Below are 24583 nucleotides of genomic sequence, written 5' to 3'. Positions count from 1 at the left end.
TATAACACAGTATATCTTGGCTGCTTTCTGGTGGACAGGCTGCGTTTTCTGATTGGTATGTTCACTTGGTTGGTGATAAATCACTTGTGAACCCCATTATTCTTTGTAGGGATTTTGCTCCATGCATATTTTATACCAAACGCATTGATATTGCAGAAGCCCTTGCAAACCAGCTCTAATGCCAAGCAAAACCTCAGTTACTGCACACTTCTTCTCTGATCAGTTTTTTTTTCTGCAGAGAACAGAAAACTAACGAACATAGAGGCTCTGCAAAAAAAAAAAAATGTTAGTCCCAGCTATTCCACCTACTGACCTGTAACCTTCTTCAAACACCCATAGAAAAATCTATAGTAAGGCTAATTTTGTGGGCTAGAGAGCAGGAGGGCTGAACGACCTACAATTCCGAGGGCATGACGCTCTGTAGATTTTGGCTACTTCTACTTACTGTAAGAAGTTAGAGGTTAACAATGTAACATGTTAAATACTAGAAAAACTAAGTGTACACCATGATCTTTTAACCCCTCGCCTGCCTCGCAGGCATCTCTGACAAGAAAATCGTTAATGCAGCAGATTGTTTGTTTTGGTTTTTGCTATTCTGCTCATTTATATGAAAGTTAATACTGTATAGGGTAATACCAAGCCGTTTGGCCATTTCTCTTTAGAAAACAGCCCCTCCCCCCCCAAAGTTAAAACTGGAGTATTCCAACAATCTATGCTATCCCTCACAAAACTCACAGCCTTCCCCTAATTACTTTTTTTAACTCTCTGCAGAACCTGCCTTAAAGAGGACTTGACTGGTACTTTGTTTCAAGATCAACACACTATCGGCATTATGAGGGTCTGGATGTACTTTTATGCATACAGTATGTTTCCTGTTTCAGAACACTTTAGTTATAGGACATGCTCATAATAAAAAGCATCAATATCATTTTAGGGTGTGTATGGGATGATCTTTAAATACAAAACGATGCATGAAACATTTCATTTATTAGTCACTATGTAATCCTCTATCGCGCAGTATGTGTGCCTTTTACTTATGGGTAAAACCAGGAGACTTTCAATGGTGCAGAACTAAGCAATTCATACATGTAAATTCCACATATTTTTGAACTATGACCTATTTTTGGATGAGGAGAACTGGGTATTTCAATACTGTCAGGATTTAAAGGTTGTCTGTTGAGATTTAATAAGACTAAAATCTAATCCTGATATTTCAATGCAGTATCAGCATTTCCTTATAAACAGAAGCATCTGTTTTCTGTGGCAGACAGCAGAGCACTTACAAACAGGGAATGCTATATACATCAATATGCTCACATAAGTAAGATTTAGAACCTTGACTGGCAGCTATGAGAAGCAAAGTGAAGCACGTGATGCACAATTAAAGTGAATGACTGTAGAGGTGGAAACAGATATTGTATAGTATTCTGAAGAAATATGTGAGCAGGGGCAATTCTACGTTTTAGTAACATTTAGGATTCCCACACTAAGAGTGATGAAATGGCCATTTACGGATCATTGACTCATTCTTTTGTTGGCCACTAAACTCAAATTAACTGCTCCCGAGAACATAACTGAAATGCACAACTCTGTCCACTCTTCTTTTCTCATTGGAGTAGAAATTAGTCTATAAAGTTATTGAAATATATTGGGCATGTCATTTGTTGAGTCTGAGCGTTAAGCATCCGACTTACGGCTCGTGGCAACAATTTTAAAGTGACTCCTACAGGAATGCTACACACTAAAGTAACTTGGCTCTCTTCCTTTTTTTGTAATACCTTCACAAGTGTGTGTGTGTGTGTGTGTGTGTGTGTGTGTGTGTGTGTGTGTGTGTGTGTGTGTGTGTGTGTGTGTGTGTGTGTGTGTGTGTGTGTGTGTAGTCAGAATTCTTGCATAGTTATTTATATTATACTTGGTGTGGATCACAAAATCATATTAATTCAACTAGTATCAGTTCTGCATTTCAATTCCCAGTATATATATATATATTTTATATTATGCTGGTTTTTGTTAGGTATTTTTGCACTTGGAAATACTACATTTGTTTTTGTAGTACTGATATTTTCTACTGGATAATTATACAAATCGTGTCCAGATATAGAGAAAGCCAAATGGGTCAGTGCATTTGCGAATCATAAGGCCTCGGGCATGGTCAGCGCTTAGGCGCTGACCCGTGCTGAGGCGCGCTCTCACCTGTGAACCCCTGCAGCCGCAATGAGAGCGGCTTTAGCAGGGGCTCGCGCACGCTTCCGCAGGCGTGCGGAAGCGTAGGTCCTAATCAATTTTTAGTTTCAAGCGCTCAAGGGAGCGCAGGGCCGGTCACGTGAGCGGTTCGCCCAATGAGGGCGAACCAGCTCCGTGACGTCACAGTCCCCCCCCGACACGCCCCCGGACGGCGCGCGGACCAAGGCCAGGGAAAGCACCCACATTCTCTCAGCGGGCCTCCGCACGGCTGCAGTCCTATGGACGCAGCCTAATGAAATATATGTACAGTTGTAGTTTCATGAAAGACATTACATATCATATTTCCCAAACAGTCTTGTGCTATGAGACCTTCCAGCACTGGTCGACATGTTCCAGCCCATTGATTTTTGAATGGGCTGCAAGGTATCTTATGGCCCACAATGTATTTAGGTATTGAAGTATGGGTACAGTACCAATGCTTAGTAGTTGTATCAGCATATTCGGTGCCTATCTAGTTACGAACATACTTGCCCAACAGAATTACTCGACAAAATACAAATATATTATATCACTGTTTAATAACTTTTTTTTTTTTTTTCCTTTGTTGTTCTCCTTTAAAATGGTTAAGTAAATCCTGGAGCTAAAAATAGTGCAGTTTACAGAAGCTCTGGAGGACTCTCTGATTTAAATTCCATTAAAAAAATGGTACCCTTAATGGGTGGCATTGCTGCTTTACATGAGGAGGAGGAGGCTGTTAGAGAGGGGTGGTGAATCAAGTGTGTGTGTGTCAGGATAAAGGTTTTAGATCTTACCGCACTCCGCTTAGATAATTACAGTGGGTGTAGTTTTTCTTAATGTGAAGGCAGTTGAAGAGTGTCCGGGATCACACTTCTGCCACACAGTTTATACTTGGAGCTGGAGATCATCGGTCGCCGCACTATTCTAATAAAGTCTTACACACGACATTTTGGCGTGTGTGTATACATAAACTGGGATGGACACAAAATGTTAACTTAGGAGCCAAAATATTGTTGAGTGGTGTGGGTGGGGAGTTCTGGTTTCTCCTCCCCCTGCCGCTCAACTGTGTCTACTAAATAAAAAACTGTCACACTCCTGGAGAGCATGGGCAGGCTTGCTGGTTATCTCTAGCGGTCTGGGTGCTGCAAACTGCTGGCAACAGGAGGGCTGAGGGCTCCGCGATGGTGTGGGGAGAACCGGGACAGATTACCTTTGTATCTCCAGATGGTGCAGTGCCTCCAGCCAGTAAGGATCCTCTGGGGTCTTCAGAGGATGGACCCCCCACTGACACTCCTTCATGTAGAGACAGCAAGCCACAAAGCAATGTCTTTCAGTATTTTATTTAGCAGACTCCATGATAAAGAAGCAGTAGCAGCATATCTCTCATGTAGTAATCATCATTTCTGCTCTCATGTTTTCTGGGTCTAAGGTGGGGAATATCTCCTCCTTCCCCCTGGTAGCATGGGGAAGGGAGAGACAGTTTCTTCAACTCTTGTCTCCTCTCTTTCTGTCTAACTAACTCTCTACTGACTAACTGAATAACTGACACATAATTTAGGACGCATGTCCCAATTTGAACATCTCAGGGGAGTGTCTCTAACTCTGACTCATTACAAGCCAGAGCCGGATACAGATTGGCCCACACGCAGCAGGGGCCGTTCCAACCAATATTCACCCCTTAGATTGACAATCTCAGAGTTGCAAGGCCCGCCCTCGAATATTGCTACAACATTCAAGGCTGAAATACACATACAGACCTAAAACTGGATTTAACCTTTCCACTGCCTGCACTAACAGGACTGACAGAGGAAAGGTCCAGAAACAGAAGTAACTGCAGGGAGGCCATGTTACACACACACACACACACACACACACACACACACACACACACACACATACATTTCAGTCAGTCTCTTAGGTGAATGGGTGCTGGCTGGACGTAGATGAAAGTATGGAATAGAAATGGGCGCCAGGATCTTTTATGAAACAGAGTGTTTATTGAATACCGTCCAGAAACACTTCACATATATAGACATGAATGATACGATCCAAAACGCATGGCAAATAAAAGCTTTTAGGGAATGATCTGCTGTTAGGCTACAGTACTATGCAGAGGAGGTACATATCTTGGTTACCTGTTGCAGAGTACGAAGACAGTGATTTTCATTAAGCACTTTCCAGTTGGCCTGATTCAATAGACGTTCAGGTTGCAGTATGCTGCATACTTCTCCCACAGACATGGGCTTCTTGATCCTCTAAGAGGCACTGACTAAAGAGCAAGACATTTTACTAAACTATTACATAACATAACATACTGACAGGACATAATTAGCTGCAGACAACACATACTGTATACAATCTATTTACAGGAATTTCATGAGGACCCCAGTTTGAACTCTCAAGCACCTGCTTCTAGAGTAAAGGTCTTGCTTTTTATACCCTTTTACACTGAGATGACGCGGTAGCAAAGGAGGGGCATAACCTTGTGAGCCCACAGTTAACCCCTTCTAGAAATGAAACCCTTCTAGCAATTAGTATCCAACCAAGAGGGAGCTACACTGTAAAACACTGGTAAGAACCTGGTAAGTGTTACAATTGCCATTGCTCTGTAATAAACAAGCCTGTGGCATGCCATTGGTTTTGGAAATTGCACTTGCCCAATGAGAATGTAGGGCTGGTGACTGCTTTACTAGTTTGTTGGAACTCTACATATACAGTATGTGGTGCTGGCATGGTCCACATAATAAAACCTTTTTTTAATGATATATTATAATTGGGAACATTGCATGTCCATATGATTAGACCCCTTCAACCAAGAAGAACACATGCAAATCTACAGAGTTTACATGAGTCAAATAGTAGGAATAACTAGACATGAGACAATGAGCGCAGCTTTCACATCTGAAACCAGTAGTGCCAAGTTTTTAAACACATCCTGGAGAAAAGGAAGTAATTTAGTGGTAGTCTATCATCTAATAACAAAGCATAAGGGGTCTGTGTTATGGGAATCGCTGGTACATATGGTCATTTTCCCGACTTCTGTGTGAGTCAGACACTAAATCTACTTTTTGTACTGGGTAAAGACTTCTAAGAAGTACTTCGGTTCATTGCTTGTACCCTATTGTACATCTATAGAAGATGCAGTATATGAGGTCTTGGTAGTTCTTGTACAGCACAATATATGATTAACTCCCCTATTGGTCCATTTAAAAGGTTTCAAAACTCCCACATGACTAATTCAGCTACTCAAACTGTACATTACACTCGCCGTATCTATTAATGATCACATTTTAGTAAATCATAGTTACATAGTAGATGAGGTTGAAAAAAGACAAACGTCCATCAAGTTCAACCTATGCTAAATTTAGACAACAGATACTTTATCTTATATCTATACTTGCTTATTGATCCAGAGGAAGGCAAACAAAAAACCCCAGAGTCATATCCAATGATATCTCATAAGGGGAAAAATAAATTCCTTCCTGACTCCCAAGAATTGGCAATCGGATTAATCCCTGGATCAACATCCTTCCCATGTATACTTATTTGGTATATCCCTGTATACCTTTCCTATCTAAAAAGATGTCCAACCATTTTTTTTTTGAACAAATCTATTGTATCTGCCATCACAGTCTCCATGGGTAATGAATTCCACATTTTAACTGCCCTACTGTAAAGAACCATTTCCTTTGTTGCTGGTGAAATCTCCTTTCCTCCAACATTAAGGGATGGCCCGAGTCCTTTGTACTGCCCGTGGGATGAATACAGCTAAACCCCGTTATAACGCGGTCCTTGGGGTCCACAACCCCAAGACCGCGTTACAACCGGGGTCGCGTTAAAATTTCACCGCCATCAGCTCTCGAGCCTCCTCATTACAGATTTCATGCTTTGTAAAGGTGCATAATTGTGTTTACTTCCCTTCCATCCATTGCCGGTTTGATGCAAGATAAGATCTTGTTTGCCTTTGCAGCTACTGCATGACTTTGGGCACTATTGCTAAGCCTGCTGTCTACAAGCACTCCTAAATCCTTCTCCATCAAGGATTCCTCCAATTTATCCCCATGTAATTTGTAATTTGCCTTTTTATTCTTGCATCCCAAATGCATAACATTACATTTATCTGTATTAAACCTCATCTGCCATTTACCTGCCCTGTAAATCGTGATCTAAACCAATGGAGACAGAGGTTATTAATTAAAGTGCGGGAGTACCGATAATGAGTGGTTAATAATAATAATAATAGCATGTTCTTGTATAGCGCTGCTAATTTTACGTAGCGCTTTACAGAGACATTTTGCAGGCACAGATCCCTGCCCCGTAGAGCTTAAAATCTATGGGGTTTTTTTGGTGCCTGAGGCACAGGGAGATAAAGTCACAAGGAGCCGGCACCGGGAATTGAACCAGGCTCCCCTGCAGCAAATCTCAGTGTCAGTCAGTGTCTTTACTCACTAAGCCACTCCTTCTCCCCCTTATTGCTTGACTCATGGTATTAAAGGAGCAATCCTTTTCTACTCAACCCCTTATTTTATTTTTATACAGGATGAGAACCAAGGGGTCCCCAGAGTTGCATTATTTAAAGCTGCTGGCATGACTTCCTAGATTTTAAATCTCCTGCATCACAGAGGCCAATATTCTTATTGGTCTGCATAAAGCGGGAGATTCAAACTGCGTTTTGTTGCCCCCTGGAGGTGATTGAAACGCTGGTACCTTCATTGTTAAGTATCTCGATTAACGTGTGGTACTCTGGAGCTGTAAAGAACGTGGTTCAGCTCTGGGAAACCCCAGGTCACAAACTACCCTTCCCTTAAACTAGCAGCCAGGGTTGTGTTCTTGGATATTTCGCGATTATTGGGTAAACCTTCCCTTTGATAAAATATAGATACAGGACTCATTTCGTTGTGGTATGGAAAGCATCAATAGATGCTTGCCAAAAATTACAGGCATTGTTATTGCGAAGAAGTATGCAACATTTGCCAAGTAAAGTTATTAAAACAATTGAATCACTGCACCAACATAGGAAATTAATACAAAATATATTTGTAGCATGTTTAGAGCAAACATACCTATTTTATTTAAAATATTAATGTATATATTTTAATTCCATCAACAAACATGGTAATTTACATTGAATTAGACATTTCAATATGATGGTGTATTGTACTGTTTGTATGTCCTGCCTTTTTAAATAGTATATGTAGAAATGTACACTTTTTTTTTTACAAAACCTTTGATCAGGCTGTGTGTTGGAAGCTGATGCTTAACACGTTCCTGTATTGGAGTTGGTGATTAAATCTTGAACTCCCCATCTTAAATAATATTACATCTGACCCATAGTTATACTTTGACTGTGTCATTCAAGGGTTCTCTTCTCTATGAAGTCTGTGACTGGTGTGTGTTTTTGCATCTACCCCACTACTAAATCAAGTCTCTTTCCACTCTTTAAATTCCTCCAAAGCTCAAGCAACATCTGTCATCCTTTATTATCCACTATTGCATTATATGTTTGTAGCCGGGCTCCCCTCTGCCCCCATTGTTGTTGGGGGGTGGGAGATTGCGCAGTCCAAGGAACGCTCCGATATATATCGTAGGTTCCGCGTAGAGGGCGCCGCCATGTTGGAGGTTGGCGCAGGCGCAGGACCGGCGAAGCAGGAGGTTGCGCATGCACAGGCATAGTTGCGAAAGAGGAGAGCTCTGATACGGAGGGAGCCCAGGAACTACAAGTCCCAACACCCCGTGGGACCCCGTGACGCGCGAGAACCAATCAGGCGTGAGGAAGGGGGAAAAAGGGGTTGAAGGGTGCGCACGTTGCTCAGAGCTAGCGGGAGGAGGAAGAGGACGGAGCTCCGGTGTAGGGAGGCATGTCAGCCCCTACCTAGGCCTTATACCCCAGGCCCAGTTAGGCCCTGAGCCCCAGTAGTGTTTAGCAGAGATAGGGACTGGCCCTAGACAGGTTCCGGTTCCCTTAGATTGTACGTGATCGTTAACAAGGACATTGCCTATTCATCAGGAGGTCTGGGCTCAGACCCTGCTACTGTGCTGCCGCACGTCTGGGTGGGATCGCCCCGGACGCCTACTGCCGACGTCACCTCGGCCCCACTGATCCTTTGTGAAGACCCTTGCAGGCCCGGGTACTGGAGTGCCCGGCAGGTAAACCACAAGTGCACCAACTATATCACCTCTTATTCAGGACACAGTGGCTGCGCAGTCACACATATAGGCTCAGTATCTCACTTGAGGGTGGGGGGATATATTGGACTGGGGGGAATTGGACACGGGGTGGGATCACCCGGTGAAGGAGGGAAGTTAACGTCCTGCGAGACGCCGTAGATAGTGTCCCTTCTAGGGAGGGACACCTGTTGATACGTGAGAGACACGCAAACCCGTTCATGCTAGTAAAGTTTTTGGTTGGTTATACTGCTGTGTGTGTGTTGATGTACATAAGTGTCCTGCGAAGAACCACTCCCCCTGTGGCGGGAGCTGTCGCAGGTGGAGGCGCTGCACCATGTATCAGGTATTATCTATTATATTGCGTGCCCCAGGCTCTCCGTGGCGGAGGCTCAGGCCCTGTGAGCCTACAGGTCATACAGCATATGGTAGCAGCATATGGTGTTCACTAGGAAACAGGGCTACATGTTCAACCACAAACTCCCATGCGACCCTACTGCTCATTTTGTAGCTCTTCACCTACGTTGGAAGATTGCAGTTGTTGTTGTTGTTTGATAAACCTCTCTTGCTAGATTTTGTTTTACCTTTATCAATGGATCTGTTCAATGTGAAAATAGGTTCAGAATATTGAACTTTTTATTTACTTCAATTTAAAAAAATAATAATCCCATACCGTAAATAGCCTTGTTAGTGTTTAATTAAACACCTAGGAGGATATGTACAACTCTCCCGTATGCAAAACTAGGAGTAAAAACCAAACTGCACTTTATTAAAGCAAAGCGTTTCACTGGAAGATACCCATACAACTATATTGAATTAGAAAACAAAAGAACAATATGCACTTCTTTGCTGATACCTCCTTGTGTCACACAATTCCCTTGACCATCTGGCTTTTAACTTGTTAGAGCAAATTAAATGAATTATAATATTGCTACCCTTTTAATGAATAAAAAAATAATTTGCAGTGGATAGGCTACAGTGTTAATTCTGAAATATTACCGCAATCCCATTTTTGAATAATGACCATTTTACTGATCTTTCTTTAGTGAATGTTACAGATGTTGTTACTTTGCTTATTGATTTTATTTATTGCAAGTAGGACTTCATTGTGTGCTTTTAATGTTTTCATTCTCCAGGCATCAGTGCATTCAAGTGGCAGGTTGTAATTGGGTAACTGAATCATGCAAAAGGTATTGTAGGCTGAGTTCTTGGCAGATATGCACTCGTATTTTGTTATTTAAATTACGCAAACCCACCTTTTTTTGTAATAATATTTTCTATGCCATGAGCAAAACAAACACGTGGCTGTTGTGAAATAAGTTTCAAAAGGTAGGATTATTTGCTGAATGACTGTATTAAGTATTTGCTTTTCAACAAAAACATAATTAAACTGTAGAATAAATTAGTACCAGAGACGCCTATTTATGTGCTGAACTGTGTGCTTTTTTTAAAGCACTTTATAGCGTTCCTGAATCTGATTTGTTCAGAAGTAGAGATGTGGCTGCTTGATATCCCCCCAGCAGGGAGAGAGCAGAGATAGCTAGGTGACTGGGCAGCTTCCTCCATCAGGAGCGTGGGAGTGGGGCCCAACGAGAGAGAGGTGTGTGTGTGTGTGTGTGTGTGTGTGTGTGTGTGTGTGTGTGTGTGTGTGTGTGTGTGTGTGTGTGTGTGTGTGTGTGTGTGTGTGTGTGTGTGTGTGTGTGTGTGTGTGTGTGTGTGTGTGTGTGTGTGTAGATGCCACCTGGCAATCCTAAGCAGGAAGCTAAGCTTATTTTTTATTGGTTAATACCAGATTTGCTGTAATTTTTTTGCATTTTTATAGTTGTAAAAATTAGACACTTTCCTGTTGCAGCTAGTATATAGTGGGTTACTTTGCCCATAATGTTAACATAACTTATTTTGTCTTTAATGTATACTGTATAAATGGCAGTATGTACTGGATCTATATTTGTAGCATACTAATGCGTAGCTCATATATGCTTCACATACACTTCCCCCCCACCCCTTCTTCAATTGCTTACTCCACATACTGTACCTTCCCCCATCCCCAAAAAAGCACTAGCCTCCCAGACTCTACCCACACAAAGCCCTCACCCCCCCCCCCCAACAAACAGACATCACCCACTCTTCCCCACACAACCTCCTCTTTTCTTCTCTCTTTCCTCAAACCTTCCCACACACCTCAAATATGTCAATTGCTCAGTGGAGTGAAGATGCTCCTCTCTCTCCTCTGTACTGGACAGCAAGGACTGGTAGATTGCAGACAGAACAGGACTTTTTGCGCTGATCAGCCAGCAGAGTTTTTTGATTTGGATTGTAAATATATCCATTGATTCTCTCTGTAGATGTATATATTTATCAGGGATGAAAAAACCCTGGGTGCCTAACATGTAACCCCAGCTGCCAGCAACAGTGCTCCCAGCATGCTTTGCTAGTACGACTGCAAAGCAGGATGGGGCACTCTGTGACCGCCATGAGGGTGACTGGCGCGTAGGAGTGAAGGGGGCAAGGACTCTGAATTGAGAGCAAGGGTGGCAGACAGTGTGGCAATGGGAGAGGGAGGTGTGTGTGTGTGTGTGTGTGTGTGTGTGTGTGTGTGTGTGTGTGTGTGTGTGTGTGTGTGTGTGTGCCCAGTGTTTGTGTCGGCCATCGACCGGGGGAAAGGGGAGAATAAGCAGGAACGCCTGCTTCCCAGCTCCTAAGGAGCGAGGCCGTAACATATATCTTACAGCAGCGGTGCACAAACTGGGGGGGTACGCCCCCCAGGGGGGGCGGGAGATTTGTCTGGGGGTACGCGAGCGTTTGCAGAGGTTCCGCGCTCTTCCCCCAGGCATTTAAATTAAATGCCGGGGGATTGCGTGGGGAACATGCAACCAAAAAAAAAAAAAACTTACCTGGATTCAGAAGCGGTGACACGTCTCCATGGCAACGCGGTGTCAAATGACGCCGTGGGTCACGTGACTTGACATCACATGACCCCTGAGCGTCATTTGACGCAGTGCTAAAGGTGGGGGGGGGGTGTCGTGAGCTCCAGAGCTGGCAGAAAGGGGTCGCAGCCATAAAAGTTTGCGCTCCCCTCTCTTACAGCATAGCACCACTTAGAAACATTCAGGCACAAATATACTGGGGTTTTTTTGTTGTTGTTTTTTTTACTACAAAGCATCAGGGGAAAACAAGTGCTAATGAAAATGGCACAGGCTTGCCAAGTGCAGTTTGTTCAGTAAGCATAAACGAGGAGCATTGACATTAAATAAAAAAATAAAAAATGAAGTCCGAGACCAGCAAGGCCTTGTTACACCGACCTCTTTTATGCTGTTTAATGGAGGGAATCAACATCATAAAGCTAATCTGCAGACTGGAACTGTCAGTACCATTACGAATTGTTGTGTTAAAACTAGAATGAGTGAACCATGGAAAACTAGTTAATAACCTGTTCTTTTTTGTTTTGTTTTCCTCCTGCAGGCTCTCTTGTTTTTGTAGGCAACAGCAGTCCATGATCATACTGTACTAGCTGCAACTGAAGCATAAACCTTTACTTGGCACAGCCTAAAGTTTACTTCAACTTCAGTGTTGAGTAGAATTTTGCCACACACTAAAGAAACGAGTATATTGGATACTGTAAATAACACAGCCAATTATGTGAACCAACTGCAACACAGAACTGCACCTCGTATGAAGTAATTTTATTCTGCATTGCTAAATCTGTTACTTTCAAGATGCCAGCCAAGACACCAATTTATCTGAAAGCTGGAAACAACAAAAAGGGCAAAAAATTTAAACTAAGAGACATATTGTCCTCTGACTTGATCAGCCCACCTCTGGGAGATTTTCGCCACACTATACATATTGGCAAAGATGGGCAACATGATGTATTCGGCGACATTTCTTTTTTGCAAGGAAATTATGAGCTGTTGCCTGGTAACAAAGGGAAACCAAAAAATAGTCATTTCAATGGACACAACGAATTCTTCAGGGCAAACAGCACATGCGACTCGATGTTTTCAGAAACCTCTTCACCCGTACTTAAAAATGCAATCTCTCTACCTACCATTGGTGGATCCCAAGCGCTAGTCTTGCCCTTGTTATCCTCTGTGACATTTAATTCCAAAAGGGACTCGTTTAGCCCTTCAAAGTTACCCAGGCTTGGCTGTGAGCCTGTGTTGGAAGAAAAACTACTGGAGAAGTGTCAGCCATATGAAAATGGCCACCAATATGACATCGAAAGCACATGGAAAGTCAGTGGTTCAGCATCATGCTCTACAAATGGAAGATCCAGCCATTCTTCCAGTCTCTCAGAACAATATAATGACTGGCAAACAATTGACTTATTTGAAGACGGCCATCTTTCATGTGAGTTAGTGAGCGCAGGTATGAAACCGGAAGAGTCTCTTTCCGACCTGGCAGGTTCTCTTCTCACTCTGCAACTTGACTTGGGCCCATCTCTTTTGGATGAGGTCCTTCATGTAATGGATAGAAATAAGGTCTAAAGCAGTTGGGCTTTTATAGATCTCACAAAATGGTACATATTGTAGATGACATTTCATTACCGCAACACGCCACAGGATTTACAATTTTTCTACTTTTTGGATGTCTTTTATGATATTTGCACCACGCATGTTTTTAATTGTTTTAGCATGAAATACCTAGGTTAAAGAACTAAACGAATTTTTAGTTAAAATATGTATTTGCATATTTTGAAACACTTGGTATGTGTAATAAAATATATATATATAGATTTATATAGATATATATATATATATCTCAGAAAATAGCTGTGTTAGTCCAGTTGCGATAGTGCAGAATAAATGAGTTCTTCAGTATTCGGTGATACCTTTTTTATTGGGCTAACAATTTATGTCATAGGACAAGCTTTTGAGAGTTCTCCTCTCTTCTTCAGGTCAAGCAAAACTGATATACAAAGGATTCAATGGCTAAAACAGTGTAGAGAAAAAAAAACAGATATGGACTGTAGATAAGGTAGGGTGTTTAAAAGTGTTTGAAGCCAGGGGATAGTGACAAGGAAAGGTGGGGAGGGGGAGGGGGAGGGATGCTGGGGGGAAGAGAAAGTGTGGATAAGAATAGAGGCAAGCAGGATAATTACAAACAATTTTGATAGGGTGTGAGAGAACCCATGTCCGCATTAAGTCCTTTGGTTTTGGTGTCAAAGAGTCTTATCATTCTGAGTTCAAATGTTTTCCGTTCTTGGGTGCATTTAAACATTCCATTGAGGATTTTGATTTTTAAATCATTTATGGAATGATCTGGTTGTGAGAAGTGATGTCCCACAGGTGAGCAGTATCTTCCTTCTTCGTGATGGAGTATAGAGTGTCTGTGCATATTCATTCTTCCTTGTAGTTTTTGGCTGGTTTCCCCAATGTAGCAACCTTGGTCACATTTGTTGCACTGAATCATATACACTATATTCCTGGATGTGCAGCTATATGATCCTTTAACATTGAATGTTCTATGGTTGTGACTGGCTTCAAACACTTTTAACACCCTACCTTATCTACAGGCCATATCTGTTTTTTTTTTCCTCTACACTGTTTTAGCCATTGAATCCTTTGTATATCAGTATTGCTGACCTGAAGAAGAGAGGATAACTCTCGAAAGCTTGTCCTATGACATAAATTGTTAGTCCAATGAAAAAGGTATCACCTAATACAGTGAACTCATTTATTCTGCACTATATATATATATATATATATATATATATATATATATATATATATATATATATATATATATATATATATATATATATATATATATATATATATATGTATATTTTTTTTTTAAAGGTTCTAGAGAACAAATGTATATCATTAACTGTTATTTGGAGCCTTTTATCTTGTTCTGTGAAGATGGGAACAAGATGAGTATACAGTTTATGAAAAAAAAGATTGGGGCAACAGATGCCTTATTCAAAAAAATAAATTACAACACATTGAATTATGTTACAATACTTCTATTTGTTTTAATTTTACTTTTTTAGCATGTCATGGTTTGCTTTTAATTTCTTACATGTACAGGTGCAAATTTTATCAGCTTCTGCAATATGTCAGTCTCCATTAATTATGGATTGTTTAGGCATCAGCCTTTAGTTACATAGAACATAGCTACAGTATGTCCATAACTAAATTATTTCAGTTCAATATCCTTTTTATGTGCCTTTGAATTATTACAGCAACGTTTGTATTTTATAGATATTGCATCACCGGTTTTATTGCTTGCAGATTTTCATTGCAGGTTTAATGTATATTTTGAGTGTGTTCAAGAAAATCTGTATTATACTTTTTGTCTTCCCGTATATTCCTATCAATGCTTAGGGCAAGATATGTTTTATTTGTAAAGAAAGCACTGTTTTCTCACATTAATAAATAATATGTTAAACACTAAATTAATTGTTTGTTTGAAATTTGGCTGTTTTTTAAAAGTCATACTTAAGGGAAATATAGAAATAAGTGGACATGCAAAAAGCTTTCTGCAATACAGTAAAAAGTGTTTGTTAGATTTAGCCTTGTCACTTTAAATACACAATGAAAGCACTTGTAATAATGTTCGCATTATACTTTTAAATGCAATACTGGTATGTTTAAGAAATGTTAAAATATTACAGAAATAAATTGACCTGTACAGTATAAATCAAAACCGCTCAACACATTTGCATTTTTTCAATAGCTAAATCTTTGTCATCTTAAACCTGAACACCTTCTATAAAAACAGTGAAATAAATTAGTAACAAATAGTTAACATTTTTTTTTCTTCTAGCAGTGCCGAAGACATAGGCCATATACTACTCCGCTAAACCCCTTCCAGAGCCAGAAGACCCCTTTTTGCTTTTGCTTGTAGAGCTAGAAGGTGTCTTCCAGCTCTGGGATGTCTTCTGGCATAGCACCGCTTAGTAAACATGAGTGTATATACTTGGTAGACCAGTGTATAAGGAGAATTTTAAGTAACCCGTGGTGGCACAGACCAAGTCATTCCTGACTGCAGGCACAAAGGATAAAGGCATCAACACTATCAATTCTGCTGAAACTTGAGGCCATGTATCATGACTTTGTGCTGGAAGAGATACTGAACATGTATGTGAACATGTGTAATCGCACTGCAGATCATAAATAAACCATTGAGAAGCCAAAAGGGGTAAGGTGGTAATTTAGACTTATTATAGACTAATAATAGATCAAACATGGTGACAGATCTTTACATTATAATGTAATTCAGCGATTAAAAATTAGAGCAGAGCCATTGCCCCATGTAAAGATGAAAATGTGAGCCGTCTGTGACTCAAGGAATCACATACTATGAGCTGTATAATCTCTGAGGTATAGTATAAAGGGATATACCCGGTCAGCCGCTTGTCCGTGAGGGGATATTAAGAGCAGACCCGATCTATGCGGGTTATGACTGCAATAACGGTAACGGTATGGAGTGCAAGTACTCACTATTGTAACCGTAAATCTCTTCCTCTGTCGGCATAGCGGAGCACTTGGGCTGAAAACCGGTCTCCCCTGGCGTGGCCACGATCCGGAAGTAATTGAAGAAGCAGATGATCGATGCCGCCACCACTCCTAGAAGCACAGACTCACCAGGAAGTGGTTGTAGATTAAAAAAAAACTTTATTGGCTACATAAAACGGATATCTTGACAAACACTAGAGACCTCCTCCTCCCACGCGTTTCAAGCAAGGCTGCTCTTTCTCCTTTCTCCAAGGAGAAAGAGCAGCCTTGCGTGAAACGCGTGGGAGGAGGTCTCTAGTGTTTGTCAAGATATCCGTTTTATGTAGCCAATAAAGTTTTTTTTTAATCTACAACCACTTCCTGGTGAGTCTGTGCTTCTAGGAGTGGTGGCGGCATCGATCATCTGCTTCTTCTCCCATGTAAAGATGAACTACATATTGGTAAAGGGGTAGGTACGTAGTCTAATTGAAGACTTTTATGGCACACTGATGGTAAAAAAAAAATCCTTGGATGTACACACTCCCATATTTCTGGTCCTGTTGATGCAAGAACCTGGTGCTTCACTTTCTCATAGTTAACACAAGATTATTAAAACAATTACAATTTCTACACTTAGAGATCACCTTTTTATTAGAATACAGGAACGGTTGTTTCTTTGAATTTGGTTTGACTATATCTTGGGAATGTCCGCATTATTACAATTCAGGGGGAAATAAAACCTGCTGTGAAATGGCAGCAGAAAAATCCAGATGCAGCTCTTTGAAGAAAAGATTAAACCTATTCGCAAATACCGAAACTCCATTTACTCTTGCAAGGTATATGTTCTAACTACAGAAAATAAGTAGTAAGTATATATATTGTGTCTTTTTAGTACAGTATGGAGTGCCATTGATTACAGGAAACAGAATTTGCCATATGCAGTCCTTTCAAGTAGAATGACAACATGGGGCTCCCTGTGGCGTGACATACAAAGGAATGTGTCAATGGTAGGTCAAAGTCAGCTCTCTTCAATTATGTGAAACAGGTGTGAACAGAGGGGCCACCGTGGTAGGGCATTTAGAGTAGCCTTGAAGTGCCATTCTTTCACAGACTGTAATTCTAAACTCTGTTCTTGCAGCGGAGTATGTAAAGAGGACACCGAAAAAAGAGACGTCCTATTTAAGGTCATTACTCAGATATGAAAATGAAAAACGCTACCTTCACATATATCTGCTAACCCCCATGTAAGAAGCTTGACATCCTTCCACTTCCATGCACAGGAAGTGTCAACGTGCCTAACATTCACATCAGCTATGCGTGCTAAGCAGTTGTTTTGACCTCTGCCCCTTCCTGGCTAGGGAGATCTGATTTATGAAAGCAAATTATTTTCAATATAAAAGTTATGGTAGATATTTTCTTTGTCGTTTTTCTATGTATGTTTTAAGGAAATACAGTATGTTAATTGTGACCACTCTCATGCATACAGTATAAGGATATTTTATTGACCATTAGAGTGATAAGTCATAGGAAAGATGGTTATTTAGAATATCTAAAAATATTAAAGTCTACTGAAGAAAATTTTAACAAATCACCAGATATAATTTAAATAAGGAGTGATTCCTCTGAGCATAGCATGTCAAATTTACATCCTGGAAAATCATTGGTAACTACCGAAACTTATTTAATCCAAAAGACCATTTTATTTACAGTAGGCAATAGATGTGTGAATATCTTCAAATGCGCTTCACAACATTTTCAAAAAAATTAGAACGATGGTTTGTTTTTTTTAATAACTTTATGCGAATAGCCAATTTTTTTTACCACTGTTACAAAAAGGCCAAGTACAAGTGACTTGTATAATTTTTTTTTCTTTTTTCAATCCTCATCTGAGTCACAAAAATCAATGAAAGCTTTTCACACCTATATATTGACCGCGCTTATTGTCCTAGCGATGTCACGTCAAAACAAGTTGATTTAATCCGTCACGTGCGCCTATAGTGGGCGCGACACAGCAACCAAAATCGCGGCAGTCAATGGATATTAATTTTTGTCGGCGGCACTCTAGTGGTTCAGCCAATGAGGGTGAACTTCTCACTGTCACTCCCCCGCCACAGTCGCCATCTCTTGTCTCCTACACTATAAGCAGAAATCGCTATTACCACGGCGATGGATGATATCACACCAATGCATCGCCATAGCCGGGACTATAAGCGTGACCTTAGAAGTGGTAGATTACTGCGGTGTACAGAAATACCTACCGATTTACTGTATGTGCCAGTAAGAAAAATTACTTTTTTTTTTCTTATGGTCCTAAACAGTGATTTAAAGTTTTGAATGTTCTAGTTCTCTTCACATCAAATATCCGGCATCTTCTCGTGTGCTCACATGCAAGGAGAAAGACTGTTGATTTGCAATGTAATGAAATCCATCAAATGAATGATATTGGTTTTGTGACTCATGCTAGAATGAAATCATTATTAAACCTAAAACAATTAAGCTTTGTAGATTTACCAAAAGAGTACATCGTATTCCTGTAGCCGTGTTATTCAAGTTAGAACAATGCTACAATTCTTTCTTGTCTTGTTTTTCTCCATCTTGTACTGAAGAAAGAAAAAAAAATGTGCCAGGCCTTCTCGATACAACAATGCTATATTTGGCTGTGTTTTTATATCGACGTAGCTGAACCTTTTCCCAAACGAAGTGAAAGAAGATGTCAAGATCAGCGTATTGATAAGCACTGTAATCCTCCTAGATATAGCCACAGGAATAGTACGGCTTTCCATACTGTACATTTTAGACACATGGTTGAATTCCAAATCCAGTTTGTAATAACACATTTCACGTAATCTAAATGCCTATTGCAACTTGTGGCTTCTGCTGGGTCTGAGAAACCGGTTTTTAAGGTGCAAGTAAAAAAAAAATATTACCACTCTGAAATAAAAATACAATGCCTCTCTTCAAATCGGATGATGATTATGAATTCATATGTAGAAAATCTATTTCCCATTATGTATCTCTCGACATATACAACAAAAAAACAGTAGAATGCAAGGTTTTACAATACCTTAGGTTAAAAAAAAAAAAACCCATACAATCTTCCTGCCCCAGAGAGATTACAATGTAAGGCCCGGGCCATAGAGGGGGGGAGCCGTGCTGCACCGCGCTGACGCTGAGGCTCGCCTGCAGAAGCTGTGCGATTCCATGCACATACAGGCGAGCCAGCGTCCGCGATCGGAGGTGGGGGGAGACTGGGGGGAGACTGAGGGAGGCGGGGCAGTGACGTCGCTGGGCCAATCGCCCGCGACGCACTGACGTCAACGTCACGGCGCCGACGTCACGGCACCGTGACGTTGACGCAGCCCCGCTCTCATTGGAGGTTTTCAGCCGACAGCGCGCTGAAAAACAGCTTGGCGCTCGGCTGAAAACTCCAAAGCCTGAGCACGCCTGCGGACGCTCGCGCGAGCCCCCTCTCAAGGCATCCTCATTGAGGATGCAGGGCTCAGCGCTGAGCGTCCGCACGCCTCAGCACGGCCTGTCCTTCTATGGACTCGGCCTTAGTGGCAGACTAAAAATATATTTTGAAAGTTCTTAATGTTGGCAACCACGGATCCACAATCAACATACCTAAATATGAACTAAAACAAGTCAATTTCCAAATAAATGTATATTTCGAAAAAAAAAAAAAAACATTTTGAATGGAAAATATTATAAATTCATTTTTAAATTGACTTGTGCTATTATGATACCTGATTACAGTAACATCACCTTTTCACTTAAGTTTCACGTAAAATTAATATTATACTTTATTTTTATTTCTAGATGCTAGCATGGTAGATACCAAAAATTCACTGGAGACAAGCTAATCCATAAAAAAAATTACCTCTATTACTAACTGGGTAAATATGTGTACAAATCTTTTAGAATACTGTACAAGATGATTTAATCTGTTATATTTACATACTAATAACTTATTGGACCACTTATTTTCCCTCTATAAATTACTTCTATTTAGACTAATTCACAGCATACAAAGTACAACTAATCTCCTCTTCTCAACCTTTGACAGAAAATATATCACTATTTCTGAAACCAGATAATGTATCTTGTTCTCTACGGCAGGCGTATGCTTATAGGGGTCCATGTTAAAATTGACACAGAGCAAACGGTAACACGGTGGGCTCGTTTGCATGTTATTTCCCAGAATCCCTGACTGCGGGATTAGAGATAATGGTGAAGAGCAGTGTTGCAGACCTCTGAGCACATTCACATGTCTCAGACAAGTGGTATTTTTTTATTTCTTGTTCTCTACAAATAGTAGTAATCACTTTGTGGCATGATAGGTTTTCATTATGGGTCTTAGAATGATACCTAAATATAGAGAATAAGTGTTATAGAAAAAACACCTTTGTCATTGATCCAAATCAATTTACCGTCTGCCCACATTTTGAGTAGAAAACCGCGTGGGTCGCGTTTTAAATGCACTCGGCCTCTAGATGTTTCCTTCCCAATTTTTGTATAATTTTCACACCATTTTGTTCTTTAGCTATGGGGAAGGAGTTATAAGGTGGATGTCATGATGGTGTTCTGTTCCCTAAAGGAAGATACCGGAGGGACCGAAATGCTGGAAAGTACTTACCTCCATTTTTTTTTCCCCTGTGCACATATGGTGTGCTGCTGTTTTCCTTGCATTATTACTGTGGGTGTTATTGCCTGCCATTTTGTGCAGTAGAAGAACGCGGATACACCTGTTTTGTGCCAAGTAGTAATGCTGGACATATAACTTTGTATCTAGAGGAGTACACCATTGATTTTTCTTTGTGAATGGTAGTGGCCATTTTAATGTCCCATATTTTCAGCAATATCTCTAGAATGCAAATACCGAATTTCAAAAGGGTGGTATTGCTAAAGGCAACCCTAGTAATATCATGGTAAAAAGAAAGGAAATGTTTATTTTTCTTGGTGAGGTAGAGGGGATTGCATCTTTCAACTCCAATCACTACCATGTCAAAAGTCTCTTCTGCTGTTTATAACTAAGGGGCCTATGCAGAGAGCAGCGCTATAGTAAATATCGCCATTTTTTGGAGAAATTTGCTTAGAAAACAGCACAAAATGGCGGGTTACGAAAAACGCGCCATTTTTTTTTTCTATTTGTAAATCTCGCCGCGCGGCTGGCAAGAACCTACATCTCGCCAGTTTTAAAAATATCCGAATTCAGAAAGGCGCGATCGCCATCTAGCGGCTGTTCACGCCAATAAAATGGCGCGATTTTCTACAATTAGCTCCGCCAACAAAAGTTGGCAAGAAGCTGGAGCTCGCTGGCCATAGGAAAAAAAAAATGCGCGATTTATTTCTCACACATTTCAGCAGCGCGCATCTCTCCATTTTAACCTCGCCACACGCATTCATGCTATAAATTGCAGATTTCACACATTTCTGCATATGGAGAATAAAACTCTCCATTAAAGCTACTTTTTATTACCCTCGCCAATTTTTAAAAGCGCTGCTCTCTGCATAGGCCCCTTAGTTACTATGCAATTGAGGAAGTGCAAATAAACGTGCCACATAATACCAAGCCTAGCTAATTTCCATTGAGGGTACCCTAAACTCTTCAGTACCGAGAGTGACCCAATCACATTCCACAATATATGCAATCTTCTGGTACTGAAGTGGTTAGAGCAAAAATCCTCCTACTTTCTGTATGTTTTAATGGATTAAGAGAAAACTGCTTATAAAATGTATGCCCGGCACAGGAAAAGCTGACATTAACATCAAAAGCACAAAACCGTAATAATAAAACATGTAGTAAGTAATATCTCATCTAAATTAGAGGTTTAATAGCTAAAACTATATGGGAGAAGTACAATAGTAATCTAGTGGTAAAGTAGAGTATGAATTTAAATTTTAGATTTGTAAGCTCATTGTACCAGAAACCTCCAGATCTATTGTGGTATTGTTTGTTAACGTTAATCTGTTTAAGACAGTTATTGTCTTTTAATCTAAATTGTACTGCCTTGTTGAATATATTCTGAAGCCAGGGCACGTTGGTATGAATGGCTCCCGATAGCATTAACACAGTTCCCTTTTAAATCACTCCAAGTCCTGTAATATTTCCTCCACTTTATTGGGAAAAGGTAGCAGGGTACAGATGCTTGTGGATGGTGTGTATTGGTGATTATTAGTTAGGAACCGGTAAAAAGAGATGGCCTCACAAGGGGGATAAACAGAGAAAGGTTCTTTACTCACTGTCTCCAGGGTTGAAAAGAGGAAGTGAGGTGCGGTGTGGGCAAAGGAATAGTCTAGGGGCAGACCATGCCTGAACAAACAGGAGGGGGGGCAGACTAGCCCATTCTGGTGAGGATCTCAGAGACTGCTGTAGCAGCTCACTGATGTCATGCTCGCAGGCAAGGAGTGCAACATTGTTGCAAGCCACGCAGGCACAGTATGTGTCTGCAGACTCCATGCAGCTGGGAATAAACTCTGACAGGCAGAAACTGCAAAGGAGAGAGGGGGGTGAGTCAGAAATGTGGCTCTTGTTCCATAACACTCCCCGCCTGGTATCTGTAGATACCACTATATGGCAAGCTATGTGGAACATATGTGCAATACATACAACATAACAATATACTGCAAAGGTCCATATTTCCATAGCAATGTGATACCGGCTGGTACCACTGGCATCAAAGTCCTTTGGCCAGGCCTTCCAGTAAGGGAAGCCAGGTGGGTGCGCAGCTCTTGGTCAGCTTGATGCACCACAATGTCTCTTAAAAGTCCACGGCACTGGTAACCAGTTTTTCCCCATCACAGTCCGATTTGGGCATTAGAAGGATAGTCTCTGTAATGGGTCTTAAGTAGGTTTTAACGATCCCCTTCTGGGCCACTCGTACTTCCACTTTGCGAACCTTTTCGTCTTCGCTTGGGATAGTTCTGATTATAAGTCCCATGGGCCATTCATTTCTTGCCACCTGTTTATCTTTCAACAAGACCACATCCCCCACTTGGATATCTGGTTTCACTTTTTGCCATTTGTGGCGTTCTTGGAGTGTCACCAGATACTCACGTCTCCAGCGATCCCAAAATGTGTTGGCCAAGTACTGCACCTGTCTCCACTGTCGTTTGTGCATATCCTTAGAGTGGAAGCCTTCGACTGGGGTGGGGACGTTCCCTACTTTCTGGGTCAGCAGCATTGCTGGTGTCAAAACGCTTGGCGATTCTGGATCTGTTGACACTGGGATTAAGGGCCTAGCATTGACTATTGCTGATATTTCGGCCATGAATGTGGTTAGCACTTCGTGAGTGAGTCGAGTCAGGTCGGTTTTTAGCATTATAGAATCCAAGATACGCCTAACCACTCAGATCATGCGCTCCCATGCTCCGCCCATGTGAGAGGAGTGAGGAGGGTTGAATGTCCACGTGCACTCTTGGTCGCGCAGGTATCTTTGGATACTATTGTCTCTATTGTCCTTAGTGTTTATTTGTAATTCCTTGCATGCTCCAACGAAATTGGTACCACAATCGGAGCGTATTTGTTTAACTGGTCCTCTGACTGCAAAGAACCTTCTGAGGGCATTTATGAAGCTTGAAGCATCCATAGATTCTATAACCTCGATGTGTATAGCTCGTGTACTCATGCAGGTGAAGAGTACCGCCCATCGTTTGCTGTTTGCTAGCCCGCCTCTAGTTCTACGTGAGATGACCATCCAGGGCCCAAATACATTGAGTCCTACATAGGTAAAGGGGGGTTCTGTGTTAAGTCTGTCGACAGGTAGATCCGCCATCCTTTGGTCTTGGCTTTTGCCTCTCAGCATTCGGCACCTAACACATTTGTGGAGATTACTGGCCACGCACCTTTTCATGCCAACGACCCAAATGCCCGCCGCCCTAATGGCGCCTTCGGTGAAGTGTCGTCCCTGATGCATGACTTGTTCGTGGTAGTGGCGCACCAACAAAGTGGCGATGTGATGCCGGCCAGGGATGATAAGAGGGTTGCTTTCCTCCCTGCTCAGTTGGGACTTATTGAGGCGGCCTCCTACTCTCATGAGGCCGTCGTTGTCGATGAAGGGATTCAACTTCCAAAGTGGACTGTTTTTGTTAACACTCTTCTTTCTGTGAATGCAATTGATCTCTTCCGCATATGTTTCCCTTTGAACATGACTCAGAACAGTTTCCTTAGCCTTTGTAATTTCCTCTACGGTGCGCAGCTCTTTGCAGATGTGCCAGCCGTGGCAACCGGTAGTTTTACCGTCTGGTGTCTGGCGGAAGGAGGAGGCTATATGCCCGAGATGGGCTACTGTTCGCAGAAGGGCCGTCCACTTTGAGAAGCGTTGGAATCGATGTGATCCGAATGCGTTTTTGTGCGATACATTGGTGAGTACCACGGATACTTGTGGGGGCCTTATCTCCATATCCTTTTCGGGATCCACGAGTTCAAAATCGTCAACTGGGGTTGGTAGCGTTTCCGCAGGCTGCGCAAGAAACATTGGTCCTGTGAGCCACGACGTATTCTGCAGTTGAGATGCGGGTACTGATCTGGTGGCGTGATCTGCGGGATTTTGCTCTGTGGGCACGTGGTGCCATTGTTCTGGTTGGGTTGACTTCCTGATTCTTTCTACGCGGTTAGCTACGTATACGTAGAATCTCCTTTTCTTATTGTAGATGTATCCCAGTACCACCTTGCTATCTGTGTAGAGTTTGACGGCATCTGGTTTGCTGTCCATCTCATTCTCGATAAGCTCCGCCAGTTCTACTGCTAGCACTGCACCACACAGCTCGAGTCT

General features: G+C 41.5%; 1 protein-coding gene across 2 annotated transcripts in view; it reads left to right on the top strand.

Moving 5' to 3' along the window:
* The window catches only part of CDC42EP3 (CDC42 effector protein 3), a 29326-nt gene extending 14559 nt beyond the window's left edge, over positions 1-14767 (top strand). For both annotated transcript variants that reach the window (XM_075596475.1, XM_075596476.1), the window contains exon 3: positions 11830-14767. In XM_075596475.1, the coding sequence (XP_075452590.1) occupies positions 12084-12854 (771 nt within the window). In that variant the 5' untranslated portion in view covers positions 11830-12083 and the 3' untranslated portion in view covers positions 12855-14767. The remainder of the gene's footprint in view (positions 1-11829) is intronic.
* Positions 14768-24583: the final 9816 nt, after the last annotated feature.

The sequence above is a fragment of the Ascaphus truei genome, chromosome 4 (genome assembly GCF_040206685.1).
Source record: "Ascaphus truei isolate aAscTru1 chromosome 4, aAscTru1.hap1, whole genome shotgun sequence".
NCBI classification, from domain to species: Eukaryota; Metazoa; Chordata; class Amphibia; order Anura; family Ascaphidae; genus Ascaphus; species Ascaphus truei.
This window is presented reverse-complemented; position numbering and strand designations above follow the sequence as displayed.